Source organism: Staurois parvus, unplaced genomic scaffold (assembly GCF_062004578.1).
Source record: "Staurois parvus isolate SC_StPar_1 unplaced genomic scaffold, SC_StPar_1.0 ptg000619l, whole genome shotgun sequence".
NCBI classification, from domain to species: Eukaryota; Metazoa; Chordata; class Amphibia; order Anura; family Ranidae; genus Staurois; species Staurois parvus.
In genome coordinates, this window is record NW_028318415.1 from 3,780,616 (window position 1) to 3,800,225 (window position 19,610).

A 19,610-nucleotide genomic window follows, 5' to 3' on the forward strand; every position below is an offset into this window, starting at 1 on the left:
GCAGCAAACAGATATTTGAAGCTGCTGGTGCCTCTGGAGTCCCACGGACACCAAGGTGTAGAGTCCTCCAGAGTCTTGCAACTGTGCATAAACCTTCTATTCAGCCACCACTAACCAATGCTCACAAGCAGAAATGGCTGCATTGGGCAGAAAAATACATGAAGACTAATTTTCAAACAGTCCTGTTCACTGATGAGTGCCGTGCAACCCTGGATGGTCCAGATGGATGGAGTAGTGGATGGTTGGTGGACGGCCACCCTGTTCCAACAAGGCTGCGATGTCAGCAAAGTGGTGGGAGAGTCATGTTTTGGGCCGGAATCATGGGAACAGAGCTGGTCGGCCCCTTTAGGGTCCCCGAAGGTGTAAAGCTGACCTTTGCAAAGTATGTGGAGTTTATGACTGACCACTTTCTTCCCTGGTACAGAAGGAAGAACTATGCTTTCCGTAATAAAATCATCTTCATGCATGACAATGCACCATCTCATGCTGCAAAGAATACCTCTGCATCAATGGCTGCTATGGGGATAAAAGGAAAGAAAGTCATGGTGTGGCCTCCATCCTCCCCTGACCTCAATCCTATTGAGAACCTTTGGAGCATCCTCAAGCAAAAGATCTATGAGGGTGGGAGGCAGTTTACATCCAAACAGCAGCTCTGGGAGGCTATTCTGACATCTTGCAAACAAATTCAAGCAGAAACTGTCCAAAAACTCACAAGTTCAATGGATGCAAGACTTGTGAAGCTGCTATCAAATAAGGGGTCCTATGTTAAAATGTAATGTGACCTGTTAAAATGTTTAAAAAGTTAAAATGTTGTTAAAAGTTTGATTGAAATAGCTTTTGATTTCAGTAAATATGCTGCAAACACAACAAATGAAAATTTTCAGGTCTTTACAACCTATAAAGTGTTTTGAAACTTACTGTGCGTAATAATTTGGAACAGTGCATTGGAAGTTTTTTATGTTTAAAAAAAATACTGTTATGATTAGGAGGTTTTTTTCAATAAAATTTGAATTGTACACTTAATAGTTGATAACATGAGAATTATGCTGACTTATTTACATCAACTACTTAGGTAAATGAGAAAAATACATTTGCATAATAATTTGGAACAGGGTGTATAAAATGCAAACTAACAAAAAAAAAAATCACTAAAAACAATAGGTCATCACTCAAATAGATAATTTCTTTAATAAAAAAAAGGTGTTTTTTTTAAGAGAGTAGAAAAGGATTAGGAATAGAACAAATGTCAGTTTTTGGGGTTTTTTTTTTTACCCTATTTGTCTTGTTGACTGTTATTACCAAAAATGAAACAAAAGCCCAAATTTATCCCTAGAACAGGAATAGTGGGAAACGGTTCCAGTGGGGACACTAGTTCTGGTGACAACCAGGGATTCAATCACTTTGGAAGGAGAACCGCTGGCTGAACCCAGAGTAAGTGGCTGCTTCCAGATGACGTGACACACAAAGATGGTGCGTGTGGAACAAAAGGAAAGAGGATCTCAGCAAGACACAGCTGGATCAGCTGTATGGGCGAGTAGGTTTACAGTGCAGGACCCACAACCAGGTAAGCAGGGGTTTAACCACTAGCCTACAGGGCACTTCTGCCCCCTTCCTGCCCAGGCCAATTTCCAGCTTTCAGCGCTGTTGCACTGTGAATGACATTTACGCGGTCATGCAACACTGTACCCACATTAAATTTTTATCATTTTTTTGTGACAGATAGAGCTTTATTTTGGTGGTATTTAATCACCTCTGGGTTTTTTATTTTTTCTTAAACCGAAAACCACTGAAAATTTTGAAAAAAAAACATTTTTTCTTAGTTTTTGTTATAAAATTTTGTAAATAAGTGATTTTTCTCCTTCACTGACGTGCGCTAATGAGGCTGCACTGATGGGCACTGATAGGCTGCACTGATGAACACTGATGAGGAGGTACTGGTAGGTGGCACTGATGGGCATTGACAGGCATCACTGATGGGCACTGAAAGGCAGCATTCATATATGGCACTGAAAGGCAGCTCAGATGGCACTGATATGTGGCATTGATGGGCACTGGCAGGTGGCATGGACGAGCACTGATGGACACTGACAGGTGACGCTGCTGGGGCTACACAGATCATCAGGGCACACTGATCATCAGTGCTCTGATGCTCTGTGTACATGTCCCCTCCGAGGAATGCCAATTACCGGCTCTCCTCTCCTCACGAGCTGTCAGTGTGACAGCTTACATGTGATCAGCTGTGATTGGACACAGCTAATCACATGACCGAGCCGACATCTTCGGCTCTTTCCGTGGATCGGTGATCCGCTGTGTCCGAGGGCCACAGCGCACCGCTGAACGCCATGCTGCGTGCTCCTGGGAGCCGCGCATGTGCGGTTAGAATGGGAGGACGTCATATGACGTCCTCCCAGAACGAGAGAACTACCTTGCATCCGTCATATTACTATATGGCGGGCGGGATGCGGTAAAAAAAGAAAAAGAAAAGAAATAGAAAAAGAAGAAGAAGCAGAAGAAGAAGGAGGGAGAGAGGGTAAAGGTTCTCTAAAAAGGACAGACACACACACTAAAAAGTCTACACACCCCTGTTAAAATGTCAGGTTTATGTGATGTAAAAAAACCAAAAAAAGAAAGATAAACCATTTCCGCACTTTTTCCACCTTTAATGTAACCTATAAATTGTACAACTCAGTTAAACAACAAACTGAAGGTGGAAGTAAAAAAAAAAAAAATAATAATAATAATAAGGTTGCATAAGTGTGCACACCCTTAAACTAATATTGTTGAAGCACCTTTTGATTTTATTCCAGCACTCAGTCTTTTTGGGTATGTGTCTATCAGCATGGCACATCTTGCCCACTCTTCCTTGCAAAAACACTCCAAATCTGTCAGATTGCGAAGGCATCTCCTGTGCACAGCCCTCTTCAGATCACCCCACAGATTTTTGTTCGGATTCAAGTCTGGGCTCTGATTGGGCCAGTCCAAAACTTTAATCATATTCTGGTGAAGCCTCTATTGATTTGGATGAATACTTTGGCTTGTTGTCATGCTGAAAGATGAAGTTCCTCTTCATGTTCAGCTTTCTAGCAGAAGCCTGAAGGTTTTGTGCCAATATTGACTGGTATTTGGAACTGTTAATAATTCCCTCTACCTTGACTAAGGCCCCAGTTCCAGCTGAAGAAAAACAGCACCAAGGCATAATGCTGCAACCACCATGCTTCACTGTGGGTATGGTGTTCTTTTGGTAATGTGCAGTGTTGTTTTTGCACCAAACATATCTCTTGGAATTATAACCAAAAAGTTCAACCTTGGTTTCATCAGACCATAACATTTTCCCACATGCTTTTGGGAGACTTCAGATGTGTTTTTGCTAAATTTAGCCGGGCTTAGATGTTTTTCTTCGTACGAAAAGATTTCCGTCTTGCCACTCTACCCCATAGCCCAGACATATGAAGAATACGGGAGATTGTTGTCACATGTACCACACAGCCAATACTTGCCAGATATGCCTGCAGCTCCTTTAATGTTACTGTAGGCCTCTTGGCAACCTCCCAGACCAGTTTTCTTCTCGTCTTTTCATCAACTTTGGAGGGATGTGCAGTTCTTGGTAATGTCACTGTTGCGCAATATTTTCTCCACTTGATGAGGACTGTCTTCACTGTGTTCAATGTCATATCGAATGCCTTGGAAATTCTTTTGTACCCTTCTCCTGACTGATACCTTTTAACAATGAGATCCCTCTGATGCTTTGGAAGCTCTTATACTATATATATAGTGACAGGAGGGCAGGTAGAACAAAGGGATGTGTCCAGGATGGGAGGTATGTTTGTCCCAGGTTCATGCTTTACACTGACCGTTTCTCCTTTGGTGCGGTGTAGTGAGCCTGTCTGGCTCGCTGATGATTAAATGAGCTCAGGTGTAGTGAGCTAAAGGCTCTATAAAACTCCCAGGCTGCTTAGGGAGGATGCTCCAACCTGGAACCAGTTTGCTGTGCAGGACAGACTGGGGAGCAACTAAACCATCCTGTGGTGAGAAATAATCTGTGTGATCTTAGACTGTGTGAACCCCCTGTGTCTGAGCAGCGGTAGGCTGTATTCAGACAGCCAGATAGGAAACTTGTGTTTGCAGTTAGACGCCCAGTGTGGCAAGGTTTTATTTTCTGTTTATATTTTTTTTTTTTTGCTGTTTTGACTATATGCACTGTGTGTTCACCAGACTTGTAAATAAAAGCACAACTTTTCACCAAGATCCTGCTGAGCCTCTTTCACGGTGTTTTGACCCATCCAGGGGGTCAAGCACAACCCGCTACTGGGCTAATCCCTCACTATATATATACACACATATTATATACAAACACACACACACAGTTAGGTCCATATATATTTGGACACAGGCACAATTTTAGTTTTTTTCAGGTATTTACCAAAACATTTTAAAAGCTATAGTTATATAATGGATATGGGCTGAAAGTGCACACTCTCAGGTTTAATTGAAAAGGTATGTACATCCAAATTGGAGGAAGGGTTTAGGAATTACAGCTCTTAAGAACAGCCATTCCCCTTTTTCAAGGGACCAAAAGTAATTGGACAATTGAATCAAAAGCTGTTTCATGGCCAGGTGTGGGCTACGCCTTCTTTATTTCTTCATTAATTAGGCAGGTAAAAGGTCTGGAGTTGATTCTTAGTGTGGTATTAGCATTTGGAATCTATTGCTGTGAACCTACATCATGCATTCAAAGGAGCTGTCCATGCAAGTGAAACAGGCCATTGTAAAGCTTCGAAAACAAAACAAAACAAAACAAAACCATCAGAGAGATAACAGCAACATTAGGAGTGGCCAAATCAATAGTCTGGTACATTCCGAGGAAAGAAGAACGCACTGGTGAGCTCAGCAATATAAAAAGGCATGGACGTCCACAGAAGACAACAGTGGTGAATGGCCGCAGGATCCTCTCTATGGTAAAGAAAAACCCATTCACAACATCCAGACAAGTGAAGGACACTCCAGGAGGTGAGCGTATCATTGTCAAAGTCTACAATCAAGAGTAGACTTCACAAGAGCAAATACAGAGGGTTCACCACAAGATGCAAACCATTCATAAGCCCAAAGAATAGAAAAGCCAGATTACACTTTGCCAAAAAACATCTTAAAAGCCAGACCAGTTCTGGAAAAGCATTCTTTGGACAGATGAAACTAAGATTAATCTATAACAGTATGACGGGAAGAAAAAAAGTGGCAAAGGCTTGGAACAGCTCATGATCCAAAGCACACAGCGTCATCTGTTAAACATGGTGGAGGCAGTGCGATGGCATGGGCATGCATGGCTTCCAGTGGCACTGGGTCATTGGTGTTTATTGATGATGTGACAGAAGCAGCCAGATGAATTCTGCAGTGTTTACAGATATACTGTCAGCCCAGATTCAGCCAAATGCAGCAATGTCGATTGGACGGCGCTTCACAGTACAGATGGACAATGATCCAAAACACACTGCAAAGCAACCCAGGAGCTTTTGAAGGAAAAGAAGTGCATGCGTTTCACTTGCTGAAGGCAAAACTAAAGGCAGAAAGACCCACAAAGAACAACTGAAGACAGCTGCAGTTAGAGCCTGGCAAAGCATCAGAAAAAGAGGAAAACCAGTCTTTGGTCATGCCCATGAGTTCCAGACTTCAGGCAGTCATTGCCAGTAAAGGATTCTCAACAAAAAATTAAAAATGAACATTTTAGTTATGATTATATTTATTTGTCCAATTACATTTGAGCCCCTGAAAATGGAGGGATTGTGTATAAAAATGGTTGCAGCCCCTAAAATTTGTACTTGATATTTATGTTTAACCCCTTGAATTAAAGCTGAAAGTCTGCACTTCAAATTCATTTGGACTGCTTTGTGCTAATTTATTCTGGTGGCATACAGAGCCAAAAGTATGCAAACTGTGCCTGTGTCCAAATATATATGGACCTAAGTGTGTGTATATATATATATATATATATATATATAAAATACATAAAATGTATTTATTTATTATTGAACCTGGAATAAAATTGAATAAATCAACCTGACATAATATGTGAGTGACATGGTCAGTATACCTCGATTCCATGTTTTGACTGCACAAAAACAGCAGCAAGATAGACTGTTTTATATAAATAGTATTATACAGAATTTATATAGAGCCAACAGTTTACACAGCTCTTTACAATATAAGGGGGACAGTAAAATTATAATACAGTTTGATACAGAAGAAATTGGAGGGCCCTGCAGGGAAGGGGGAGGTGGCACAAAAGGTAATAGCTGCAGGGCATGATCTGATGGAGGTGACTCAAGTACATTTCTTAGATGGAGTAGGCTTCCATGAATAAATGTGTTTTCAAGGATCCTCTAAAGGCAGACAGGGTAGGAGCTAACCAGACATATTGGGGCAGGGAGTTGCAAAGGATTGGAGAGGCTCTGGAGAAGTCCTGTAGGAGAGCATGGGAGGAGGTAACAAGGGAACTGGAGAGCAGGTCTTGGGAGGAGTGGGGAGGACGGTTTGGGCGATATCTGCAGATGAAGATGGTGATGTAGCTGGGGGCGATGTTGTGGATGGTCTTGTATATGGTGGTTAGTATTTTGAATTTTATACGTTGGGCTAGTGGAAACCAGTGAAGAGATTGGCAGAGAGGGGCAGCAGTCACAGATCGGTTAGTAAAAAATCTTTTTAAGTTTTTTTTATTCAGCGGTTCCATTCCCAACTATCCATACATTAATGTGGCTATAAACCCTTCCATATACCCAGTGAGGTGACTGGCCTCAGGTGATAAACAGAGATGAGACAAATCCTCCTACATAACTTGTACCCATTTATCTGCAGTCTGCTCTAAAACCCTGCACAGTGCCAAATTTATATTTAAAAAACTTTTAGGTACTGCCAACGGTGGAATGGTTGAGTCTAAATAAGGGCTTGATCACATGGGTGCCCATGTTAATGAGCCCTAAAACATTCAATATTGTGTTACATAGATAGATCTGTACAAGTCAAGGAATCTTCCTTACCTTTAATCCAGGAAGAAACTCCGCTTTGCTTTCCAGAGCTACAACATTACAACCAGCGTCTAGCAATGCTCGAGTAAGAACTCCTGGGCCTATACATAAAATAGTAAGATAGATGACAAAATGTGAATTGCCTTGCTAAAGATGCAGCACAAAGATGTACAGTATCTCACAGAAGTACGTACACCCCTCACATTTTTGTAAATATTTTATTCTATCTTTTCATGTGACAACACTGAAGAAATGACACTTTGCTACAATGTGATGTAGTGAGTGTACAGCTTGTATAACAGTGTAAATTTGCTGTCCCCTCAAAATAACTCAACACACAGTCATTAATGTCTAAACCGCTGGCAACAAAAGTGAGTACACCCCTAAGTGAAAATGTCCAAATTGGGCCCAATTAGCCATTTTCCCTCCCTGGTGTCATGTGACTCGTTAGTGTTACAAGTTCTCAGGTGTGAATGGGGAGCAGGTGTGTTCAATTTGGTGTTATCACTCTCTCTCATACTGGTCACTGGAAGTTCAACATGGCACCTCATGGCAAAGAGCTCTATGAGGATCTGAAAAAAAGAATTATTGCTCTACACAAAGATGGCCTCGGCTATAAGAAGATTGCCAAGACCCTGAAACTGAGCTGCAGCACGGTGGCCAAGACCATACAGCGGTTTAACAGGACAGGTTCCACTCTGAACAGGCCTCACCATGGTCGGCAAAAAAAGTTGAGTGCACGTGCTCAGCATCCTATCCAGAGGTTGTCTTTGGGGAATAGACGTATAAGCGCTGCCAGCATTGCTGCAGAGGTTGAAGGGGTAGGGGGTCAGCTTGTCAGTGCTCAGACCATACGCCACACACTGCATCAAATTGGTATGCATGGCTGTCATCCCAAAAGAAAGCCTCTTCTAAAGATGATGCACAAGAAAGCCCGCAAACAGTTTGCTAAAGACAAACAGACTAAGGACATGGATTACTGGAACCATGTCCTGTGGTCTGATGAGACAAAGATAAACTGATTTGGTTGATATGGTGTCAAGTATGTGTGGCAGCAACCAGGTGAAGAGTACAAAGACAAGTGTGTCTTGCCTACAGTCAAGCATGGTGGTGGGAGTGTCATGGTCTGGGGCTGCAGGAGTGCTGCTGTAAAACACAAAGAACTCACTGCTAAAACAAGGAAACAGAGGGCGCACCAGCATTACCCGAGTTAACTTTATTGAGTTAAAAGGAGATATATACTCACAGACGACTGTGTTGACAAAGGCATATCAGTATCCAAAGCAATCACGTCACCAGGTCAGCTCCCAAAGCATAAGACCCTCAAATGGCTGATGCATTTCTAGGGGCAACTCCCTCTTCATAAGAGCCAATATCAATTGTTCCATAAGCAATCCTTTTATATAAGGAAATGAGGTCACATGGGTAAAATAGACTTCTCACACAGAAGGGAAGGAGTGATGGCCCAAATACTATACAGCTGGTTGCGAGCTGGGCAATACATGCTCATAAAGACATAGTGGTGTGATATGATTAGCCCATAAAAGTATCATGCGTTTGTGACGATCGCGGCGTCAGATCCCCAGCCCTTCTCACCAACTTGTGACTGAAGGACTAGCCAATCTAAAACCGCGCTGTCACGTGCATAACAATGCCATGCTAAGCTGCACCGTGCACAAAGATTTTCCAGCTAATGGACCACAATCTATGTACCTGCAGCCTGAGAGCGATTGTTACTGGGTCAGGTTAATTATGAAATTAACCCTTCACACTGCCACCACCGCCTTTTTGTAGAGAATAGGAGGAAACTCACCAATATTAGCAATAACACTATGATGTTTGAATAATCGTCTGTATACCACTGTCACCGCAGGCAGAGATATATAGAGGTTTAAAAACACACAGTAGCGCTCTTCAGAGACAGGGATTCTTAGTTTCCATTAAAGAGCTTTAGAAACAGTTCAACACTTTTCAGATAATAGGATTTATTACTACAGCGGTCAAAATGGGGCAATAAGCATATTTACAGAAAAAGATGTAGCCAAAATATATATACAAATAAATATATATAAAAATACAGAGAGCAATAACACAACAAAGAGAAAACCAAAGTCCTGGGTTAAGCAGATCAAGTTTCAGAGCAAAAGGGTACCGTCTCCCATGTTGGTTCCAATGTTAAAAGGGAGAATTCTTTAACTTCAACCAACTGCTCCAAGCATAACAGCCCTTTTCTAGGAACTCATCAGAGTGTCTCCTTAAAGCAGAGAACCAATCGCCTCATTTGGGGAGGGGTGTTGTAGGCGGGGGACTCAGGCTAGAACCAAAATCCCTCCTAAGTTATACCAGGGTCAATAACCTTCCCTAGGTACATGTAACATTCTATCCAAGGGTAGATTAATATGCAAAATCATCTGCTGAATGTCTAGATATCAAACATGCCATATTTGACTATTCCAGCTAGAACTATATGGCTTTCTGCTCTCCTATAGACTTCCACTAAGGGTGTAAGATATCAGACGACTCGCATTAAACTGAGCTATCCGAATATATGCTTTATGTTTATGTAATTATTTCCTACCTTAAGATATAAAATTATATGGAAAAGTGGGTTTAAATGTGAGGTCTGTTTTACTGCTAGCTGGAATGTCTTTGAAGCCCAATGAAGGACTGGTTTATGGTTTTACGATTATCTCAGATTGAGAAACTAACAGACACTCGGGCACCAGCTAATTTGGGTTTATAACCATGAAGCTCTCCAGCTGGGGCCTGATGCCCTTTGAACTCAGCATACATACACAGACCACATTCCTGAGAAGGGGGATTGGAGGGAGAGAGAGAGGAGCAAGATGGAAGACTGCGTCCATCTCTGTACGTACGATTGCTACAGTGTTTTCCATTGATACTTTTATGGGTTATAAAAGGATTGCTTATGTAACAACTGATATGGGCTCTGATGAAAAGGGAGATCGCTCCTTGAAACGACGTGTCAGCCATTTGAGGGTCTTCTCATGCTTTGGGAGCTGACCTGGTGACTTGATTGCTTTGGATACTGATATGCCTTTGTCAACACAATAATTTGTGAGTATATATATCATTTTTTAACTCAAAGTTAACTCTCAGGTAATGCACTAGGCCGATGCGCCCTCTGTTTCATTGTTTTTGCAGTGTTATCATGAATCATGCATGGCTTTCTGGATACAACTGCTTTTGTACTCAATTAAGATCATACACGTTATATCATGCCCCAAGGGCTGACACCAATGATGGGGCACTATTCCTCCCACTGACACCAATGATGGGGCACTATTCCTTCTCCTAATACAAAAAATGGAGCATTGTTTGCTCCCATAGACACAGAACATCTCCTGCTCCCAATGGCCACAGTCTGGCCACCCTAACGTTTGAAGGACAGTAAATTAGACCTTGGTTTAGAAAGTTTGGAGACTCCTGATCTAATGTAGTGCTGTCTATCCACATAAGATTTCTGTAGCTAATATGATGTGCTGCACAATTAAAAAAAAAACGAATTCATGTCAATCAATACAAAGCTATTACAGTTATTATAAAGCTAAGATATGAGCTGGTTGAACCCCCCACTACTAAATTATGTTTTTAATCCAGGTATAGTCTGTAAATAACTATTTTTCGCCAAACCTCAATACAGATTTAGTTATGCACTATCCTTTTTTCAAAACAATGAATGATTTTCAAAATCGCTGTAAATAATTTTATAGACATATTTACTTATATTTTTCAAGGTAATGTTAATACTAAGAATTCTAGAGGTTACCTGGGTTGCACTCCATTATAATTGGTGTGGTTCTACAATGCAAAGGATCAAGGCCATACAAAATGTTGTTCACCAGTCCAGAGTCTGTTATAAACCTTTGAGACCGATTGAGCGAATCAACTATATTCATTTCGTTGCCCAGTTCCGACAAGTCTACTGTGAAGGGTTTGTGCTGTTTCTGACCAGCGACAGTTGATTTTCCACAGGAAGATGAACATTTCCCTGAATTTGTAGACCTTCGATCTGTATTGCTGTGACTTTTTCTGCAAAAAAACACAAAGGGCACCCCCAGTTGTGGCCCAGAACGCAGAAAGCACAAACCCAGCCGGATTCCTGCGGCTGAAGACATTATGTCAGCTTTGATGAGATCTTACAAGAAGAATTAGACCTGCCTGTAAAAAATAAAACATATAAAAAATAAATACATATGCATCTATTTTCAAATAACAGGAGTCAAAAAAAAACAATGAAGTGCGTTCTATTTTAAAAGAAAAACACACCAAATTTCCAGAGCCTCCATATTAGGAGCACATAAAAGATTGGATAGATTAAGGGCAGATATGCCTGGAAGGAGCCCGCCCCTCCTTAAAAGGCACAGGGACACATGTGACGCCTAACAAGAGCACAATGGCAGCAAAGGCGTCCAGTGCATCCCTGCACTGAATCTGTCCAAAGAGGAAGTACAATGCAGGACTCCTGCAGACTGTTAGTGTAATCTGCCTGTACACCCAACAGGAACCATCAATGAACTGCTGGAGTGCTCAACAGCACTGTTGTAGCTCATTGAGAATTAAAAGCCAACATCTGCAAAGAATGTCGGTACTTGTAGTGGATTAATTCAGAACTCTGTGAATGAATGGCACGGCCAAGTGGGCGCTCCGTGCTCTTGTAAAAAAGTGACAGCTGGTACAGGGCACTTTTCCCCGTACTGCTGTCACACAGAGGGCTTGGATCGCCGAGCCGCTGCAGGAGAGTGAAAATGTTACATGTTCCACCTGTTACATGTTCCCAAAGGTGAACCTTTGCTTTAACCCTTTCACTGTCAGAGCCATTTTGCTTTTTTGCACGCTTAAATAAATAATTTTTAGGTCAGAACATAAAACCCCCAAAACATATATTTTTGAAGAAACTGAATACGCTGCGCTACCACAACCATTGTGCTTTTCGTGCTACCACAGAAACTACGCTGCTCAAAAAAAAAAAAAAAATTAAAGGAAGACTTTGAAAACACATCAGATCTCAAAAGGAGAAAAATTTCATACACAGCAGTGGAGCATATTCAATTTCCTCACTGACACAGTTATTTGTGTTTATTGCTAGCAGCAGCCTCTGGATTGCCATTTAACCACTGCGCAGGAATGTGGAGATATTGATATATTTTCTGAAAGTCGACATCCTACAGAATAAAATAGCAGTAGTTCCAATTTTTTGTCACAAGATATTACTGCAATTGCTAACCAAACAGACACCAAACATGTCAAAACGCAAGTTTTTTGCGGTTTCACAGGTGCACACAATTTTCAGTACCATATATATTCTATAGACAACACATTGAAAGCCCCCTACAGGTCATCAGTGTAGCGTTACAGAAAAGGTCTGGGAAGACTGTCAACGGGGACGTCACTTCTGGGTCAGGAACAAGATGGGGAGGAGAGTGGACATGTCATTTCTGGGGAAGTCCTGTATACCAACTGCGTACAGATGGCCTCCAGGCTGCCATATTGCATTGAATTTTACAGAAAATTCTAATTCTGCAGATCGAAAAGGAAAGGTAATTTTTAATAACATTAAATTGCAATATTACTTGTGTAACATTAGTATATGCTATTTTTTTTATTTGCTACTTTTTGTCCACAAAAATGCAGTTACCCTTTGAGGTTATTAATGCATGTTTAAATGGTCAATTATAGTTGTTTTGCATGTGTATGCAGCATGTTAAGAGCATCACAAGCATTTGGTACACATTTGTGATGCGATCCTACTGACTTCTCCAGTCACATTTGGTAAATGGCGACACCTGCCAAATGTGACATGCTGAGTTAAATTTGCCGTATTGTAGTTATGGCAATGTGTACGGACCTGAGTGACCCTCATTCTAATTTGTAGGTAGGTGATCAGTAAAAATACAGTTGTGTGAACTTAGAATAAAGGCAAACCTGTGATTTTGTTTAGAGATGAATCAAGGTACAAACAAGCTAGCTATTTGGCCAACACTATCCCTTCAACTGACAATGATAAAGATCACAATAGGTACAGAGAATCCACCCCAGTCATATGGTTTGTAATGGTATGGCCCACTAGATACCACCCACCTAAAAGTTCAATCTCCCTTGTGCATTAACAGGAAGGTGAACAGCTTTAATCAGTCTTGTTACCCCCTAGTTTTCTGAAGGGACACAAAGATTTTGTCTGAGACCCCTGGACATCTTCTAAGCCTTAGATTACTGCCTAGGTTGTCTTGTAAATGATACTATACCAGTGAAGTCAAAGGGGATTCGATGTCAATGTAACATCTGACCTCCATACTTTGTCAGAACGTTGAACAGCCCCATGGAGCACACGTGGAGAGCCAATCTCCCAGTGGAATCCGCACTACCGAGCTGTCAATGTGACAATTTGGTTCTACTCTTCATTAACTACTTGCCGACCGCAGATAGCCGAATGACGGCTGCACTGCGGCCGGCCAGTTCTGGGTGGACGTCATATGACGTCCTCCCCGAACGCGCTCTCCTGCGCACACCCGGGGATCTCCGTGATCGCTGTGTCCTACGGACACAGCTGATCACGTGACGTGGTAAAAGGCCAATCACATCGGATTTTTCAAGCAAGCTTATAATGGATTTGTCAAAAATAATTTGTGTTATTACAATGCCAATGTTATAAAATGAAAGTGTATGCTGTGACTATGGATCTCCTTTAACTTATGAATGAAAGCTACAGTTATAACACTTATTTATTAAAGTGGTTGTAAAGGCTGGATATTTTTTTGACCTTAATGCATTCCCTGCATTAAAGTGGAACTTTAGCATGAAGTGATGTAGCAGGACTTAATTTTCTGACTAGTCTCTTTTGCAGGTATGGCTATGTAAAACATTAAAAATACGTGTCTATACTGTTTAAAATCCAGTAATACGCTGTTTCACCCAGCTCTGCACATGCTCGGCTGCTCTCTATGTTTTGGCTCTGTGCCGAAAATGTAGAGGCTGACCTGCTGACAGCCTAAAGACTTACTGCTGCTCAGGGCTTCAGCAAAATGGCAGCTTCCAGCAAAAAGAAACAAGAGCAGCGCAGGATGCAATTTACAGCACACACTAATTTTGGTGGCATAATTAACCACTTGCCCAACAGAGGATTTACTGACCTGACCATGCCATTTTTTTGTGATACACGCTGCGTTACTTTAACTGACAATTGCGCGGTCATGCAATGCTGTACACAAATAAAATGGATGGCCTTTTTTCCACTCAAATAGAGCTTGCTATCGGTGGTATTTGATCACCTGTGCATTTTTATTTTTTGTGCTATAAACAAAAAAGACTGACAATTTAAAAAAAAAAAATATATAAATATAATGTATTTTTTTTTACTATTTGCTATAAAACATATCCTGTAAAAAAAATTTAAAATGTCTTCATAAATTTAGGCCTACAATATATTCTGTTACCCGTCTTGGCTAAAAAAAATAATCCCAAGACGTGTAAATTAATTGGTTTACAGCATGGGTGCCAAACTGGTGGCCCTCCAGCTATTGCCAAACTACAAGTCCCATGAGGCATTGCACAACTGACAGTTACAAGCATGACTCCCAAAGGCAGACAGGACTTGATGGCAACAGCTGGAGTGCCGCCAGTTTGACACCCCTGGTTTACATGAAACTTATAGTGTCTACAAATGGCAGTATATATACTGGAATTTTTTTTTTTTTTTTATTGCTAATGGCGGCAATCAGTGACTTATAGTGGGACTGCGGCGGGCATTCTGACACTTGGGGGGGAACTGACTTAACTTCCACTGACATCCCAATCACACTTATACAGTGATCAGTGCTAATAAAAAGAACGGACACTGTACTAATGACACTGGGCAGGAAGGGGTTAACATCTGGGTGACCAAAGAGTTAACTGTGTGCTGTTTTAGGCTAGGTTCACATCTATGCAGTATGCCTTTGATCCGTTTCTGCAGTGCATTTTGCCTGGGGTTTTTTTTTTTTTCAACTTGTGCAGAATAAAATGCAAAACGCATCAAAAACCGTACTACATGCTTTTCTGCAGCATCTCCATTGAAGTCTATAGAACCAAAAACACAACGTTATGCATTTTAAAAAGTCCCTGACCCCTTCCAAAAAACACACCAGGTGAAAACGCGGAGATGTGAACCTGTCCAATAGGAAATCATGTTAAATGGACTGCTGTGCGTTTCTGCAAAACACTGCGGAAACCGCATAGGTGTGAACCTAGACTTGCTGTGTATGTTTTACTAGGGAAACATACTGCTGTGTATTTCTCTGTTGTGCAAACAGAAACAATTGAGTACTGTCCGTGATACTTTTTTTATTTACACTAACATACAATTTTGAGGACAAGCTTTCGGGGAATGTCCTCTTCTTCAAGGTCTAAGCAGTACTCTGTTGTGCAAAGAAATACACAGCAGCATGTCACTGCTGGCAGGAGAGAGTCCTGTGTTGTTTACACGCAGGTCTCTCTCCTGTCAGTGATACTCTGCGATCGCCGGTGGGGAATCTCTGGCTGGGACCTGGTGATCGATATCTGCAGTCGACGATGGCGGTGCCCCCTACCCAGAAATGAGAAATCACGTGTATATATACACGTGATTTTGTGCAGCCCTGTCGCAGTAGTTCTGCTATAGGGTGGTAGGGAAACGGCTAATATTGTGGAATGTTATGTTATCATAGAACATTATTTTTCATCATGTTGTTATGGGTAAAGTTCTTTTACACACAGAGCAGCTGAGAATCGGTGCGTCCCTCCAGGCTGCATCTGGTCTGGCTGTACTCTGTAATGGTGCCAGCATTTAGAGCCCCGCGCATTCAGGGCCGAAGGTCCAGGATACAGAAGACCTGTGTTCGAACCTTCCTCCCACTCCTGCCATAGATTTTGATTGTCTGCCTGCAGTGGGCTGGATGCTGCACCCCTCCCTCCTCACTTTTTTTTTCTTTTGCATAAGTATTTTGTTGTATTCTGGTTTGCATTTTATTTTTTTTTACCAAGCATTTTGTTGCATTTACTCCCACATTTATCAATTTCTGGCAACACACGCGTGACGTGCAGATGTGAACAGAGCCTCAAATGCCAGAAGAGACACGCTGCTGCTAGATGAGCCTGTGTCTGCAAGGAGCATTATGTCTATGGCAAGGAGTTCATAGGTTTTATTTGTTGGGATTGCAGACAAAAATATAGAGGAACTGTTGCTGTGTATTGTTGAACACACTGTGTAGTATATATACGAGGACAAATTCTAAGCTGACGCATGATCTGCCACACACTGTCCTATAACAGTAGACACACTGACACTACCATAAAATCACAGCACCCCACATACCTGTCTTCCATGGCCATGCCAGCCCTGCACCGATCCTTCACGTGGGTGACCTTGTCCCTCCTTCTGCAGGCACCAGCGTGAGCACTACGGAGGAGCAGAAGACAGCAGGAACTTCCTCTTCCGGTGCGGCCTTGGTGGAAGGCTGCAGAATGGAGCTCCAGTTTCAACAGGAAACATGTGACCTCCACTCTCCCTTTTTTTTATTTCAAGTGAACTTTAATGTAACAGACGAGCAGAGGCTGCAGATTGGCGCTCCACTCGATAGGAAACATGTAACCGCCACTCTATTATTATTATACAAGATTTATATAGAGCCAACAGTTTGCTCAGCACTTTACAATATAACAGGAGACAATACAGTTCAATACAAGAGGAATAGGAGGGTCTGATCCTAGGAGTTTACAACCTAGGAGACACTCTACTTTCAGTCTGCAGCCAGACCCCTATAGGTTGTTTATGTTAAAGTTCATTAAATTAAAAAAAAGTGGAGTGCAGGTCATATGTTTATTTTCAAGTGGAGCTCCACTCTGCAGCCATAGATTGTTACAATAAAGTTCACTAAAACAAAAAACAAAGCTGGGGTGGAGGTGACGTTTCCTGTCCAGAGTAGAGCTCCAGTCTGCAGCCAGACCCCCCCCTTTAAAAGTATAAAAAGGATGTATGTGACAGGACACGTGATCTCCACTTCCTTGAGTTGTGTCCATTGGATGATTAAAGTTTATCAAATTAAAAAAAAGTGGAGTGGAGGTCACATGTTTCCTGTTGAGTGGAGCTCCACTCTGCAGCCTCTGCTTGTTTGTTACATTAAAGCGGAGTTCCACTCGACCTATCAAAAAATAAAAGTCAGCAGTTACAAAAACTGTAGCTGCTGACTTTAAAAAACAGCCACTTACCTTTCCCTCGGTCTCGTGGTGTGTCCCCTGCAGCCTGTTTCACCGGCTGTCCTGTATTCCAGGAGGCCGGCATCTTCAGTGTGGGCACCCGGCTGTGACTGCTTGCGGCTTCACAGCCAGGTACCCACTGCGTATGCGCGAGTAGTGCTGCGCTTTGTGAAAGGCCACGTGTCTCAAAAGACTACAGGGAGGACACCTTCCCTTTCTGATCGCCTAGGCAATTGGACTGGAAGTGGGAGCGGGTACCTGTCATATTCGGGTACCTGCTTCCCCGCCCCCCAAAAGGTGCCAATCCTTAATGGGGAGCGGGGGAGCAGTCCACAAAGTGGAACTTCCCCTTTTGGGTGGAGCTTCGCTTTAAAGCAGAGCTCCACCCAAAAAGGGATGTTCCACTTTAAGGACTGGTCCCCCGCTCCCCATTAAGAATTGGCACCTTTGTGGAGCGGGGGGGGGGTGATAGGTACCCGAAACTGACAGGTGTCCGCTCCCACTTCCTCTGCGATTGGAAGCGGAAGTTGTCCTCCCCTCTCCCTCCCCATAGTCTTCTGGAACACGTCATAGGTCTCAGAAGACTACGGGGCCATTCACAAAGCACTGAGCACCAGCTGTGAAGCTGCAAGCTGTCACAGCCGGGTGCCCACAATGAAGATGTCGGCGCAGGGAACACAGGGCGGCCAGTGAAATGGGTTACGGGGGACACCACGAGATCAAGAGACAGGTAAGTGTCCATTTTTTAAAAGTCAGCAGCTACAGTTTTTGTAACTGCTGACTTTTTTTTTATTTTCACTGGAACTCTGCTTTAAAGTTCACTAAAAAGAACAAAAAAGGGGCAATGGAGATCACGTTTGCTGTTGAAAATGGAGCTCTATTCTGCAGCCAGACCCCTCTCAGACATTTGGACAGCTAGAGGCTAGACTGCTAATTGATCACAGTCCCCCCTAGTATTACCAGTGCTAAATGTGCATTGCAGCTGTCATTGGCTGAGGAGAGGCGCTGGGCAGTGGACTTCTGAGTGGTATAGCTGCCTTGTCCTCTTTAAAGTTGCGATAAATATATTACTATATAAAATACAAGGGTATGAAACTTGGGCTGAATTGCTTTTTCTACAATTTGTGAGTTAGGAAAAAAACAGAAGCCATGTTTTGAATTCATCTTCTACATGGTAAATACGGTAATAGGAAAAATCAAACCCAATGTGATTCTGCGCTTAGATAAAAAAAAACAGAAACATGAGCAGCTATCACAGGTTAAGATATTAATCCACGGTAAACATAATATATAAAGTGCAGCGCTAAACACCATATTCAAAATAATGACAGTCCACCATAATCAAATGAATATCCAACATCAAGAAATGTCCATGATAATGGATATGCTTCACACAACAGGAGAAGATTAAGATCCACTTATCCAACAGGTCTGAAGAGAGAGTGACACTCTCTGTTGACCACAGGTGAGTGAGCCCTTACCGGAACTGTTGGGCTCTCAATTTAATGAAAAACCAAAAGCGCATAAAGGGATCAATCCCACAACATATGGCGGTACTCCATTCCTATGGCTCCACTGTACCATCACTCAGTATATAGAATACATAAATTCCAATAGTGCAGTACATTCCAAAAGAAATAACTTTATCCAAAAAGTATTGCACTTACAATAGGTAGATGTCAAAACATCGCAGAGCTGCAGCAATCCCGATGCATAACAAATTCCATCCGACAGCCGCTGCGTGGTGACGTCACATCAGGCTCTATCCAACGCATTTCGTCATAGGATTGACATCGTCATAGGACTGACATCGTCAAGGGGGGGGGGGCATAAAGTGAGAGAGCCTGCTCAGCTGTAGGAGAGTTGTTGGAAGAGAGGTGAGGAGGATGTGAGGCTAAAGGGCAGGAGCCTGGGAGGAAGCCCAGATGGAGAAGGACTCACCTACAGGTAAAAGAGAAGGCTGAAAGCTTGGAACTTCACCAGCCCCCTGAGAGAGGACCACCTGTGTGGCAGGGAAGGAGCATCACAGCTAGAAGGCCTGGTAGTAGCCACCAACCCACCAGCAACACAGGAGAAGGTCTAAGTAAGTAAACCTGCACCCTCTGGGCCAGATAGGGAAGGAAGCACTCTAGTGGGAAACCAAATTAGCAACTACCCGGGACTGTCTTCTTTTAAAAAGACAGGCCCTGGATCCCCTGCTCAGGAATTCCTTCAAAACAGCTGGATTAAAGGAGTGTCTGGAGTCTGGGGTGGTGCAACAGGAGACGCTGGCTAACTCTCCAGAAGAGACTGTTTGCTGTAATAACTTGTACATAGACAAGGAAGTTGTCCTCTGTTTCTCAGTTCCATTGGGCATCCCATACA

The 19,610-nt window shown here is 42.5% G+C and overlaps 1 protein-coding gene across 1 annotated transcript in view; it reads right to left on the reverse strand.

Annotated features, from left to right (window-relative positions):
• TFB2M (transcription factor B2, mitochondrial) overlaps positions 1–16,495 on the reverse strand; it is a 36,374-nt gene extending 19,879 nt beyond the window's left edge. The window contains exons 1-3 of the mRNA XM_089693287.1: positions 16,366–16,495; positions 10,807–11,198; positions 7,029–7,117 (exon numbers count right to left, since the gene is read on the reverse strand). Of these exons, the coding sequence (XP_089549413.1) occupies positions 7,029–7,117; positions 10,807–11,155 (438 nt within the window). The 5' untranslated portion in view covers positions 11,156–11,198; positions 16,366–16,495. The remainder of the gene's footprint in view (positions 1–7,028; positions 7,118–10,806; positions 11,199–16,365) is intronic.
• Between the last annotated feature and the right edge of the window lie 3,115 nt (positions 16,496–19,610).